Source organism: Peromyscus eremicus, chromosome 4, assembly GCF_949786415.1.
Source record: "Peromyscus eremicus chromosome 4, PerEre_H2_v1, whole genome shotgun sequence".
Taxonomy (NCBI): domain Eukaryota; kingdom Metazoa; phylum Chordata; class Mammalia; order Rodentia; family Cricetidae; genus Peromyscus; species Peromyscus eremicus.
In genome coordinates, this window is record NC_081419.1 from 99053712 (window position 1) to 99068496 (window position 14785).

The 14785-nt window shown below is 42.5% G+C and overlaps 1 protein-coding gene across 1 annotated transcript in view; it reads right to left on the reverse strand.

The window, feature by feature from the left end:
- The window catches only part of Fbn1 (fibrillin 1), a 215568-nt gene that overhangs the window by 23495 nt on the left and 177288 nt on the right, over positions 1–14785 (reverse strand). Inside the window, exons 45-53 of the mRNA XM_059261299.1 lie at positions 13401–13526; positions 11936–12052; positions 10588–10716; positions 9636–9755; positions 6398–6523; positions 2903–3052; positions 2476–2541; positions 2137–2253; positions 309–428 (exon numbers count right to left, since the gene is read on the reverse strand). Coding sequence (XP_059117282.1) covers positions 309–428; positions 2137–2253; positions 2476–2541; positions 2903–3052; positions 6398–6523; positions 9636–9755; positions 10588–10716; positions 11936–12052; positions 13401–13526 — 1071 coding nt within the window. The remainder of the gene's footprint in view (positions 1–308; positions 429–2136; positions 2254–2475; positions 2542–2902; positions 3053–6397; positions 6524–9635; positions 9756–10587; positions 10717–11935; positions 12053–13400; positions 13527–14785) is intronic.

Below are 14785 nucleotides of genomic sequence, written 5' to 3' on the forward strand. Positions count from 1 at the left end.
AGGAGATAGAAAATAAGACAGAAGGTGGTAAATGAGACAGGGGTCATACTGAAATGTAAGCAACAGAGACACACTGATAAGCACCCTAATATAGACAGTATAACTTCTGTCAATAGCCTCCTATATTTTTTTTTATACTTCCTGCAAAGATGAGGCCACATAGAGAAGAAATGATGCAACAGTCTGCTAGGCTCAGATGTTCTTGATTCTTAATTAATTATGAAAGCTATTTGATTAGGAACTGTAGTCAAGCAACTGTTCCCATGATCAGCCTAGGCAACCAAGTCTTCTGTACTGGAGGTACTTGCCTTCACATGTCATCATTGGACCAGGCTCAAATCCCTCCTCACAGGTACACTCAAAACCTCCGATCACATTCTTGCAGGTCCCATTTCCACAAGGATTGCCCACGGAACATTCATCAGTATCTGCAAGTGATCCAAGTGGAGATAAAATGAGTGGAGACAAAATGGACTCAGGTATCACTTTTCATTCTGTCCTCGTTCCTGGATCTGCATCGTCTTGCTTGGATCTCCCGTTCTTGCCAGGAGGGAGTGCACATGCCTTCTGATCACAGGTTCATACCTGGAGTTGCCCTTGCTCAATGGCAGAGACAATGAGAGCTGAATGTCTAGCCCTTATCTTTCCCATGTGGTTTTCTGCAGCCTGGCCTTACGAAGAAGTGCATCTTTCACGGGGAGTAGATGCTCTGATGACTAGAATAAAGTTCCTACATGCAGCCAGGGGTTTCTGCTGGTTTGAAGACAAAAATCTCCAACTGTCCCCACATTACATCACTGCACAAGAAGGCTTACATATGATGGCGTCTTGCCAGGTATAAAATAGAAGACTAAACTTACGCAAAATAAGAGACCTAAGGTTAAATAGAATTAATATACTGGATAAAAACCAACATTCAAATAGATTTTGTTGAATCTGTTAAAACCAGATGTTTTACATTAGACAGAAAAAAAAGGCTAGGGAAAAAAAAAGAAAATATGTTTAGGCCATGACCTTTCTAAACAACTGTGGAGAGAGAACACATTTTACCAAAAAAAAAAAAAAAAATCTCTAAAAAATACAGATGTCTTCTAACCCATCCACCTGGAACATCCACTGTTCTTATTCCTGACTTGGGCCTTAGGGAGAACATTTTCCCTTGGGAAAGGAAGAGCCATATTTTTAGAAACAGCACTGCTATTTTAGATATCTAAAGACCAGGGAAATAGGAAGCTCTGGGTAAGGGTTACTTCTAGGCAAGGAGGCTCCTTTTGCACATACACAGTAGCAAGCTAAAGATTCCAAAAAGGTAACATTGATGAAATTGGTTTCTGTTTTACTACTAAACCACACTTGAGGGCCAAGAATACTGTGTCTCCTTTGATTTAATAAAAACAACAGTGTCATTGCAGGTTAGAGCTGCCAGTATAATGTGAAACAAATCACTTCATTTGCACAATGACACACTCAAGTGGGAGAGGGTCGCTAGGACACTCAGGTTCCCACCCTCAGCCTGCACTGCAGTCTTCAGACCTCCACTCCTTATGAGAAGACAGTATGTTTTAATTTGTACAGACAGACATTCAGTGTTGATACCACACTTAATCCATATTACGGCAACATTGCTTTAGAGTCCTTGACCATAACACTTGAATCTAGCTTATAGTCAATGTAATTAAGAGTCAATGGTCCATACAGGAGCCATTCTTGGACATTTTAATGAAAAGTCCGAAACAAGAAACTGAATGGGGTGGGTGGTCTTTCATATTGCCAAATATGCAAGATGCATTTAAAATTTGTATTTCTATATATCAGAAGTATAAATTATGGCCACTAATAGTGCATTTTTATTGTCCTAAGATTCTGTTTGCTGTTGTCCTTTTCAGTATCTCTTAGGACACGTCTATTATCTGCTGTCCAAGTTAGACTACAAGGGCCATGCAAGGAAGGACCGTCCTTGCTTGGTTCACTGCGGGAGCTCCCTACCTAGCACAGGGTAGGGACCAGCTAACCATCTAATTGAAGAATTTCTCAATGGAGGGACAAAGCTAGACTTCAACCTTGGTAGAGCAAAAGCCAAGTAGCTCAATTCTTACATAGTACAATTCCAAAGGAAGAGGCTGAGCCACTACTCACCCACACATTCATTCCCTTCTAGAATGTAACCGAAGGGACACTCGCAGCGATAGGAGCCATCTGTGTTGATACACTGTCCATGTTTACAGACATCAGGCTCTTTGCATTCATCCATATCTTAAGGGAAGGAAGAAAAAACAGTGAAAAACAAGGTATTTTTCTTAAACTATTGTCAGTTCGGTCTGTTCACTCGGTGAATATCTAATATCACAATACAACTATCATCCAAGAGATGTAACAACAACTAGAAGAGATTACTCCTCCCAGGTAGATGTGGAGAAATAAGACCTGGAGGAAGGACAAAGAAGAGGCAGGGAGGACCTAGCGTGGAGCACTCACCAACCGCTGAGTCATCGGGGCCCACGATGATCCCACTTCCAAAGGGGCAGATCTGGCGGAAAGCCTCTGTGATGGAGATATGCACTCATTAGTGGGCAGACCAGAGACAATAACAGGCTTCCTAGGCCCCCATCCATTGTGTAGTTTGGCCACATGCTGCACACACTAAGAGATTGAATAGGACACCCAGAAACAAGGAGATATTACCAAGACTCCAAATGATGTGCCTATTCTTCATCTGACTGATTTGTAGCATAATTAAAAAAAGAAAATAATTACCAGGCTCCTTTGATAAAAATATGTCTAATGGACATTCTGATTACACTTGGAATTTGATGATCCTACTGCCTTTAACTTATACTGTTATTCATTTCATGGTCCTATGTACATGGGATCACGCAATGAGAAACAAGGGTGTTCGACTCACCATCTGGCTCAGTGGGGCACAACTCACAAGGGTCTCCCCAGCCTTCTCCCTTCAAAGCACAGCAGCACTCCTGCTTGGAATGGTTTCTGGATTTGGGTGATGAACACTTTCCACCTTCAAACTTCGCATAACAGTAGCTCATTCGCAGATCTGCAAAGCACATCCACAGTACACTTCAGTTGCTTTCCTACTGAACCTCCACTTTATGACAGCGGGTCAACGCACGCTCTCATTAACCATAGCTGTATTCCATAACTGACTGGAATTACGAAAGAGCTGAGACTGTTAATGTCACAGGGAACCAACAGTAAGATAGGATGGACAAATTTATGTTGCTTTATCCTTATTCCTCAGTTTACCCACTACTTCAAAGTAAGCTGATATGAATATTACAACCACGTCAGTCTTAATAGTAATGACTTCAGGACAGCAACATCCCCAGGTAGAATGACTCATGAAGAAGCCCCTGCATGATGGCTTTTCTTGCATGGATTTTATACAACTTTCAGCAGGCAGACTAAGGCAGGAGAGCCTCCTGGCCCTAAGACATATCGTCATTCCGTATCCTATATACCCCAGAACCAAAGAAAACCCCACACCACAGCACAGAACAAACAAAGAAGTGCTAAGTGTGTGGACTGGCCAACTGTGCCACCAGGGGGCATTCGCTGAAGTAGCTACCCATGGAATTGTGGGGACAAAACTCAAGTGGGACTTTTCTGCAGACTTTACACTTATGCGCACAGCTCCATCAAAATTAAATTTCCAACTGGAACCTGTTTAGTGCCCTAGAAAGAAGAAAAAGGAAGGCAGGAGGCAGGGCTACGGGTGGGTGCAGAAGAGTCACCTTCCTTTCAAAGAATACATGCATTTCTTTATATTCATTACTGCTCTGGCAACACCAGGGAAGAGGAGAGCTCTTTCTTATGAAATGCTCCGATGTTGCATGACATAATTTTGGAAGCCGACTTCTCCAGTTCTTACAGAACAGACTGAGTAGCTCTGAGCAGTGAGCTCATCTAGGGGTCTGGAATGTGTCTTCTTCTTCAAACTTGACTTCCAGAGCCTTGCACAGCTCCTCCTTCATTACACGGTGGCTAAAATCTGCAGGTCTGAGGACAGGCTCCTGCACCCGTTTGTACCATTCCTTTTTTTTCCTTTAGTTTCAACCAACTCTGACTTCTGCATTCTCTCCCATCAGTTTTTCAGCCCAGAAAGCACCCTCTCATAGCAGTGCTTGCCACCAATATTTCCTTTGTGGAGGAATGTCAAGATTCAACTAATGCTCGTTTCTTGCGGACACCCTTTTCATGTGCTTTATTCTTCCAGTTCTTTGTCACGGCCATTGTTCCGCATAAACAGTGTTGTTTTTACCACATCTTCCTACAACTGTCCTTGGATTGCTGACCTTACTCTAGACCCGGTTTTATCTCCTCCACCACTCTCCTCTGCACCAAAAGAAAATAAATATCCTGGATTCAGACGGAGACTCAAATGCATGAAGTCCCAGGTCCATCAAAATGACAGACTCCTTCCCCTGAATCTCGCAGGTAAGAATGTTACTTTTTAATGTGGCATTGAGCACCAGAGTCTGCTCCCTGAGTACAGTGACATTTGGTGCTGCAAAACCCAAAATCAGTGGTTCTGTGGAACTTTCTCACTTTATGGCTAATAGAAGCCCGATTCCTTACAAGAAAAATTTGTCACCTTACAAGAAAAATCCCGGTTTTGAATTTTCAGGTTCTAGCAGAACCTGCACTGAGTAGAAGACTTGCTTTCTTTCTGTCATGTTGATCCTCTAGGTGAGCTTATCATTCAAAGGTGCCCTACACGGAGAAACAGCTCTGTGCTCCCAGGGACACTTCAGCCAGCTCACTAGGATGCCTGTTACCCGTCCATTTGCAAACAGCCTTTTCTGACCTCTGAGATTTCTTTGGAATTATGAAAGTCCCCGCTTGCATTCCTCAGTTCTGGCTGAGTATGTGGCAGGGTTCTCGCAGCTGGACTGGTTCTGCCTGCGATGTCAGCTTGCCCTGTGACAGGCCAGTGCAAATTGAATTAATAGCCTTGGAGTTTCCCCTGGCTTGCCACATCAGCAGACTTGCACCTGGCTTCTCACTGCTTTCTTTCCGAACGCAGGCCAAGCCAAAGACACAAACGAGGGGGCAGGAGTCAGGCTGGATCTGGACTGGCCTGTAGCACACAGGCAGGTTACCTATTGAATACAGCTGTACCCCAATCACCATTCTGAAACACTGACAGTCTTCTGATAGTGCGCTACGAGATCAAATTAACCAGGGAATTTGCAACTTTCCCCTTAATACTTCTGCAATAATCAACTGAAAAAGTTAACCATAACCAGACAGAATAATAATAACAACAACACCGCGGGTGGTGGTGCACGCCTTAATCCCAGCACTTGGGAGGCAGAGGCAGGCGGATCTCTGAGTTCGAGGCCAGCCTGGTCTACAGAGTGAGGTCCAGGACAGGCACCAAAACTACTCGGAGAAACCCCGTCTCAAAAAACAAACAAGCAAGCAAACAAAAAGTGACAAGCGTTCACAGGAGATGCAGAGACAATAAAACTTGATGGTACACACAGGAGGATTGCTTGGGTGGGTACTGGTATGTCTTGGGTGAGCAAACTGCATTTCTACACCATTAAATGGCTCCTCTGGGCTAAAACTTGGCAGGCCTAGAACCCCAAGGCCATATTTTAGAATCTTAAATTATATTCTAAACCTATTATTTGGTGACACGAAGCAAACCACACACACAAAACAAACAAACAAATAAAAGGACAAAGCAACATATGGACACTGACATAAATTCTAAATGTAAACACTTATGGGCCTTCCCCACCCTGTAATTCACTGAACTCGTTTGTATAAGTAGAGCCAAATAACAATTGCATTGTTTAGGAATGTCTAAACAAGTTTCTGGGTTTTAACCAAACATTGTTTTGTGTTTACTTTCAGAGTCCTTTAAAGTTTTTTTTTTCCTTTTATTTTAAAGCTAATCTGGCAAGCCCTTGAATATTTTTGCCACTGACAAGTGTTATTCTGTTTCCCCAGAGAATCTGTGAGGAAAAGATGGGCATCTTTCTCTGGAGACAAGTGATCAGTTTGCATTTTCTCTGTCTGAGGGTCTCGGTTTGCACCCATGTTCATGTAGGCTGCAGATTTCTCTAGCTGATCTCCTCCAGGTTTTGGGGTGTCAGTGACTCTTGAGGACACCCCACCAAGAAGCCTGTGAGCATCTGTGCTTGGGGGAGGGAGAGGGTTGCAAGTGCCAGGGAAGTTGTATAAGCGACTGAAACTTGATGGATGAGTTTTTAACCTCAAAAGTAAAAATGAACCTTTGGGCATATGGAAATCATTAGACCTGTGGGTGAATGAAACATCTTCCCGTTCTCGAAGAGTCAGAGCTTTGCCATGTTTAAAACATAAGACCACAACAAATAAACACCGAATAATGAAAGTCCGAAGCATTTACCTTGGCACCTTCTTCCAGTTGAGGAGAGGGAGAACCCTTCTGGACACAGACATTTGAAGCTTCCCTCAGTGTTGCTACAGGTCCCCAAGGCACAGATTTCTGGTTCTTCAACACACTCATCGATATCTAAAAGAGTTATACATGTCAGAGTCAGAACATCATGGAGACCCCATTACTCACCAAATTGAAAACATACATGTTCAGTGTTTGAGTGGCTTCAGAACCCTTCCAACAGGGAAGCGATTGCCTGTGATATTATTTTAAAGTGAATTTTTAGAAGTTACTTTGGACAGATCTTGATGTAAAATAGAATCTGTAATAACCTTCTAAGAGTTGTAATAACCAGCCCCTTAATCGTGGAGGTGCAGAGTTAGTCACAGAAACGACAAATTCCTTACTCATGGAGGTGCACAACCAATCAGAGGTGTTGCACCAACTCCAATGCCACACTAACCTGGGAGAGAGGTCAGAACTCCAACACCCTGCCTCATCATTGGACAGCACAAGTCCATGGCTGATCTCGGTGTAAGCTGATTTCCCTCCACTCACTGATGGAGCCTTCCCCAACACCCCATGCTGCAGCTTCCCCAACACCCCATGCTGCAGCCTTAAAAACATTAATAGCCATATAAATAAGCACAATCCCATCCAAGATGACTCGGATCTGCAAGATAGTTTTTCTGAAGATACGAAAATCCCTTTCTTGTATAGACCAGGGCTATTCCTTCATCACAGAGCTACTAGAAAGGGAGACACATGAATTAAGGGCTCTTTCCTTCAGCACTTAGTACATCCTATCACTGTAAGGGGTAGCGATTGAGAATTCAGAGTGGCTTGGGCAACCAATGTGTCATAGGAGTTTTCCCAAGAGACTCCTAGCCTGTGTACATTGGCCTGACTGTAATTACATATCCCCTTTCTCTTTCAAAATTATCTCGGTTTAGTGAGTAAGTTACATGATCATTCCACTTTTGGGAAAAGCATAACCACTCTACTGTAACAAACTTACCCATTTCCTGTGACTTTCAGCCAGAATTCATAGTGAAGGAAGGGACTAGTCTTAAATGTGGGCTGTACTGTCTAGTTAAAATTTTTCCAAATATATTAAACATCTCTTAGGTCATGGAACTCTTGTGCTTCAGATCTGTGCAGTTCTGCTTATACCAAGATGTATTTACATGACTTTGTTCTCAAAAGGCCCACCTGAGGGCAAGTCCAGAAACTAACTCCATTACCTTGCCTTACTATTGTAACTACCATCCATGAGATTTTTCTAGAAATAAGCAATCCAAGTGATTATTTTCTTACACAATGCAAAACCAGCCTCCTCATCACTCCATGTTGTAGTGTATATTTTTAATTGTTGTTTTTTGGTTTATTAATGAGTTTAAACTTTTCTTCATTGAATCACTCATCCTTAAACTTCTTCCGCCACTCCCTCTATCCTTTCCTTTAAAAAAAGACATCTTTTGTAAAAAATGCTCAAATATTTCCTTTTGTAGGTTATTTTTATTGTTATCATGAATCTTTTGTTATTACATATATATTTGCATATGTATATGCATATGGTGTACGTGTGTGTGTGTGTGTGTGTGTGTGTGTGTGTGTGTGTCCACACAGATGTGTGTACATACATATGTGTTGAGGCCAGGTTGACATTGAACGACTTCCTAGATCATTGTGCATTTTATTTACTGAGATAAACTCTCTCAGTTGAACTTAAAGCACGCTGGTGTGTCTAGTCTACTGGCCAGCTTGTTCCAGGGATCCCCTGTCTCTATCTCCCAAGTGCTGGGATTATAGGATGGTCACCACACTCACCTGGGCATTGATGTGGGTACTAGATTCAAACTCAGGTCCACAGCTTGTGCCAACTGAGACACCTCCCAACCCTATTTCTTTTTCTTATATTAAAAATTAGCCAGTAGGTACCATGTTCTTAATAATAGGTACAGATGTTGTAGAATGGGCACATATATTGATCATCTGGGGAGTTCTTTTCACTTCTCTCTAGCTCTATTCTAGCTATTTGGGGGAACTTATGTAGTGATCATGAAGTAAGTTAAATCTGTCATGAAGAAAGGCAGAACAAGTACATGTGAGATGCGCAGAGGGTAAACGCCCTTGCCATCATGACTTGAGTGTGGACCTTAAGCCCCCCATGGAGGAAGGAGAGCACTGACTCCCAAGTGTTGTATTCTGACACCCACTTCTTCACACACATACGCAAGCACATGCACACACTCATGCACACCTACACACAGAAATAGATAAAATAAAGTGGGTTTTTTCTTTAAAAAAAAGAAGTGGCTAGAGAGGCAAGTCAGCAGTTAAGAGCAGTGGCTGCTCTTCTAAGAGGAAGCCTGGTTTGATTTCCAGCATCCACATGGTGGTTCACAACCATCTCCAATTCCCAGAGACCTGTTGCACCAGGCATGTTCATGTGCACAGACATATATATAAACATATATATAAAACACCCATATATATAAAATAAACACTTTTCAAAAAAAAAAAGAAAAAAATTTCAACAACTCTTTTAGACTTCATTTTGATAAAATGTTTTTGCTTAAAATATCACCACTGAAAGGTGGTATAAATTGGATTTGTAGTAAAATTTCTCACTGACAGTATTAAAAGTAGAGAAAACCAACCCATTGTGATGACTGGCAGACCTGTTTAAAGGTAGGGCTGTGAACTATGTGACTTCTTGAGAATCCAACCAACCTTATTTATTTATGAAGTTCCTGTAATGACTATCCTTCACTTAATGAGAAGGAATCTGTGCTGAGAGCAGAGAAATGGAATGCCCTGTAAAATCTGCTGAGAATCTATTCCCTAAACACATTCTACCAACCTACAACTGCAGAAATCACAGACAAACTATACAACCGCTTTAACCCAACCTAAGGAGCTTAAGTGGATGTGGGAGCTGTTTTCAGTTGTCAACTATGGCCACTTGAAATCATCAAATTCAGGAACACCATCAATAGGAAAGAGCCAGGGTCACCGAAGCAGCCTGTGCATGGAGAAAACTCACACCCCCAGTGATCAGGACAAGAACTAGCTGCTCCTGTCTCAACAGAGGATGAGGTCATAAGTCATAGCCTCTGACTTAGATTTTAAAAAACAAATATAAAAGTATTCCAAACTGAAACCGCCATTGCAGAAATTTGTGATGTCAGTGATTCTAGAGCAATGCCCCAATCCTTCTCATTTCCCACCAGCAGCCCCTTACCTTCACATTTGTCCTGCTGTAGACTATACCCAGGTGGGCAAATGCATCGGTAGGAGCCATCCAAGTTCTGACAGGTTCCAGGCGCACATTTCCCAGGATCCAGAGCACATTCATTGATATCTGCAGACAAAAGAAACCGGAGAGAGGCTTCTGCTGGTATGATTTCCATCAAACAGAGCAAACTCGTCAAAGGAACCGGAATCAAACCAGAGAAAGCACACAGCTCATTAAGAGCCACAAAAGTCTCCCAAGGAGAAAGCAATTGCTTTAAAAGCTTTCCAAAGTGTGCGATACAGCCAAATTTCATTCTATCTGCCACAAATTAAGTATCCCAAGAAAAGTGTAGTGTGTGAAAGGGGTTTTTATTAAAAGATTCTGTGAACTTACCTCTGGAGAGGTATTTTAAGCAAAATATAATGCATCACAGCTATTATGTGTAACAATTAACAGTTAAAATATTTTCTGTTACTATAATCTAATTTTAAAACAAGAGGAGAAATAATATGTATGCATTTTTTAAAATTAAAAATAAAGTCTTTACAGGTAAGATTACTTTTTTTTTTCCCTCTAGCTGCCCACAGCAGGATTAGAACAGACACTGCCTGATTCTGTGTTGGGCCTCTGGGGACATTTTCTCAGGGACTATTTTCCTTAATTTCTTTTTAATTTTGAGGATTTCATAAGTACAATGTATTTGCATACTTTTCACCTTCCCAGGCTCCCTCCACCTCCTCCCCGTGTTCTTCCAACACTGCTCCTGAATTCATAATTCTATATTTATTTTTTCTGTTTTACACACACACACACACACACACACACACACACACACACACACACCCCATACCTATGCCATTTAGTATTTTCCTTATTTGCACATATCACAGCTGACCCCTCGGGACTGGCCTGCTCCTCTCGCCCATCCTCTCAGGGTCTTCCTGAGCCCTGCACTCACCCACACAGGTCCGGCCGTCGGGAGCCACCTCGTAGCCCTCATTGCACCTGCACTGGAAGGACCCCACCGTGTTGACGCACTGGCCGTTTCTGCAAAGGTTCCCATTTCCAGTTGCACATTCATCAACATCTTAAAAAAAAAAAAATCTTCGTTAAGTTCCAAAGAAAATGTCAAAATCCCAGCCCTCATTCTAAACTTTGGTGGCCTCTGTGGACTTGGCCAAACATAAGAAATTACAACGAAGGTCTGGTTTCAGCTGCAGACCCAGCTACAGGAACCCATCCAAATATGATGAAAAGATTGCATTATCATATTAAAGCTGGTAATTTGCATGATAATTTTGTAGCAGTTTTGCCTTGACCTTGTATATTTTTTGCCCTTTTCCATTTTTTTTAGTTAAAAAATGTAATTGGTATCCACAGAATTAAGTTTCAATGTGAAATTTTCAAACAAAATTTGTTTTTGTGGATTTTCTGCCCCACCTGGACTCCCCCTAGGCTCCTTTCACCCCAGATCTTTGGCTTTCACTCCTAATGTGTACTCTCTGCCTTCCTCATGCTTCCTCAACCCCTCCTGTCCCCCTATTTCTGGTCTCTTTGTTTCAGATTTTATTTTTAAAAGGTAAAACTGATTTACTAGATACATAATTCAGACGAAGCCATACTTTAGAATTGCAATTAGAAGTATTTATAATTAGCCTCTAACTCTAGACAGTATTTGAGTTGCTGCTGTTCCTTAGCATCCCTTCTTTAAATTATTTAGTCTAAGCAGTGGGTTTCATTATGCTGGTTTCATGCATATTATCCTTGCATCTTGCTCTCATGCACATTCCTAGTACCTTTCCCTGTCCTTCCTGCCCTCCCACTGGCCCCTTCCTCATCCCAAACCTTCTCCCTTCTGCTTCATGTCTTATGTATATGTGTTTTCTATAGTACATGCATAGAGCTAAATCTAGACTCTGCATCTGAAAGAAAATGCCTGCCATGTCTTATAAAGGGGATGTGATACACTTAATGCCTTGTTTATTTGAAGAGAGGCTGCAGAGAAGCAACTAGGCAAGGAGTTCCACACCCTTCCACAACTGTGTAATTTAGAGACCTGCTTTTGCATATTGTAACCTAAAGTGTTTATCTTGAAATTTAACTTAAATCAAAGTAGCTATATAGCAGCTGATACACAGTTTAATAAAGGCAATAGGGTTACTAAACATGACTTTTAATTAACACGTTACATTTGACAGTTATGTGACCAACTGTTGGGTAGAAGCTTGCTTGCACTAAAGAGCGGCCTGCACCCTGGTCATGATGCAGGCAGACGCATGACTTGGTGACATCTCCAGCACACTCACCTATGCAGTCGTTGTTGTGAGAAAGTATGAAGCCATGATTGCAGCGGCAGTTGAAGGACCCGATTGTGTTTCTGCAAGTCCCGTTCCCACAGGCGTCTCTCTCACACTCATTTATGTCTAGGAGGGAGAAAGGCCAGAGAGAGAGACACCATGACTAAAGGAAAAAGTGATTATGTGGTCACTGCTGCTGAAGAGCAGTGGGCGCCACACAGAATCTCCCCCGGGAGGCTGGAATGTCCTGGTTGATGGCATCGGTGCCCTGGAGAGGCTGAGGTGAGAGCCTACACCTTGGCAGTCCAGTGCTTCCTCGGTTGGCACGTGGGAGGAGGCGAGATGAGGACATGAGAACTGGACAGGAATTTTATTCTATTTGCTTCTCAAATTCTCCACCCTTGCCACTTTGCGCAAATATTTTCACTTGAAAATGGAAAAACGTCTGTGTGCATCTGGACCTTCATTTCTCGCCACCTTTGGCATACTTCAGCTTTCAGGAACTCCAAGTTACCCCAACGTTGTGACTCATCAGGCTAACCCGCCACTTTGGACACGTCTCCTTTTTCCCATCAGTGATAACTTAGCCACCCCTCTGAACTCAGCTAAGGGATGAGGTGGTACTCAATCTGGCTCAGTTCAGAGGCTCTGGAGCTGTTTGTCTTCTTGGCTGGCCTATGACTCTTCTCTTTGGTGCACTGTGAAGCCAATTCTGGCAACGTGAATATTTTTGCACTTCCCTACAGCAGTGAGCATCTTCCTTACACACTATGCTAAGGGGGAAGTAGAAAAAGGGAATTATTTGTGAATCTGATGGAAAAGTTATTGCTAGCTCCCAGGGCCTTGAATGTGGTCTGAGCATCACATCCAAAGAAGTGGGCCACTCCACCAGCCACCTGAGAATTGGGAAGGCACCGCAGATCTGTTGTGTTCACCCACAGCCAGGCTTCCTAAGCTCTTTGTTAAGATATATTCTTTATTGGCAGTTTCCGGAAAGTTCAAATGGAGAGAGTCTGCTCTGATAAGTGAGCCCTCCATGAATACTATCCAAAGCCACACACTGTTAACATTAATTCAAGTGAAGTTGTTCCAGTACAGTTCTCAATTTATCTGTTAGTTAAACATTGTTTCCTGTGGCTGGGAATGTGACTCGGCAGTACAGGGCTCCCCTAGAGTGCCCAAGGCCGTAAGTTTGATCCCAAACTGTAAGAAGGGGATTTCTACACACTGGCAGTTTAATGAATATCACGGAAGATGGTTAATGTGCTCGGATTGCCCAAGATGAAGTGGTGTGTCACTGTATAGCCACTCTTATCTTTATTTTGTAAAAAAAAAACAAAAAAAAAAACAAAAAACCCAACCCAAAAAAAACTCCCTAATTAACAAACAACTTAGTATTAAATCTTGCACTCACTCAGATGTGAGTCCTTCAATAAGCTCCGAAGAAAAGCATGGACTATGAGCGCACACTTACCCAAGCACATGGTTTGATCTGCATTTGTCTTGAAGCCGGTGTGACAGAGGCAGTAGAAGCTTCCCACCGTGTCGATACACTGCCCGTGGCTGCAGATGTTGGGGATTTCTTGGCACTCGTTCCGATCTGTAAATCAAAGGCATCTTAGGTGGACACTATTTACATCTTCATGTTTTCTTACACAGAGACTTAGGACATGAGATCACTGCACAGCTTTTTTTCCAGGCAGTGTCCTGAGAGTTAATCCTAACTTGAAACGGAGGTAGTGAAGCAGACACAGGCATTCTGTCTATTTCCACTTTGACAGTTAGCTCTTACTTTAGTACCAAGTCAACCAATGAAACAGCTCCCTCCACCAAAAGTATCTTGAAAAAGGAAAAAAAAACAAAAGAACAACAACTTAGAATGGGGAGAAATGTTTTATAAGGTGCCTAAACAGCATCTCAGATTGTGGAATTCATGTCTCCAGGTTTTGTTACTAAAGATCATAGAGACTGTGGGGCTTCCTTTGAAAATTTATAGCGAAGTCCAGCACGTTACGCTGTCACTGAAATGGGATAATGTCATAACTGAATAGATGCTTGTAGCCTTCCTGCTTTGTCTCCCTTCTGGAGTTTTCATTCCAGCACATCCTGGTTTTAGTTGCAAATCCAGGCAGCTAATCTCCTGGGTCTACAGAACCACCATTCACCATCACATCAGAGCAACAAGGCCTGACCCTGGCAGAGATCTTTCTCACAGCCATCTTCAAACAGAACAGATCAATCAAGACACTGTTTAAAAGTCTCAAATGCAGGAGGCATTGGGACCACACAGCTCAGAAACTAAAGCTAGCCTATAGAGAAAACAGTTAACAAATATCACTATTCTCATTTGAGAAAATATTCAAAATGAAGAATGGATGGGCAAAAAAAAGGGCTTTTCACTTTCATGAACTGAAAAGGGAGCTGCCCTTGAGGCAGGCTGGTCACCATCAGGCGTTGCTGGATTTAGGAGGATGTAAGGACCAGATATTTCATCTTAGGTCTCTCCTCTATCCCATTTTATGACTTCAAAAAAAAATAATAAAACATGGAGTACTTGGAAGTTCTGGTGATAAAGCAAAAGCTACCATTTTTAGAGAGCCTACCAGTGGGGTGCTCCCTTCTCTGGGTCTAGAAAACTAGCAATCTGTAAGAGCCAGACTTCTAATCCCCAGGAGGTTACATCTGAGGTTTCTTGGGAGGTTTGGCCAAACTTTGGAGTAGGGGCAGGATCCCAAGCAGAAAGAGCAAGATCAGAAGAAAGTGGCTGGGGATGTAGCTGGGAGAGACATTTCTACAGGGGTAGGATTTGCTACTGAGGTCAGAATGTGACCTGAACTCCCCCTCAGCACCCCCCTTTAA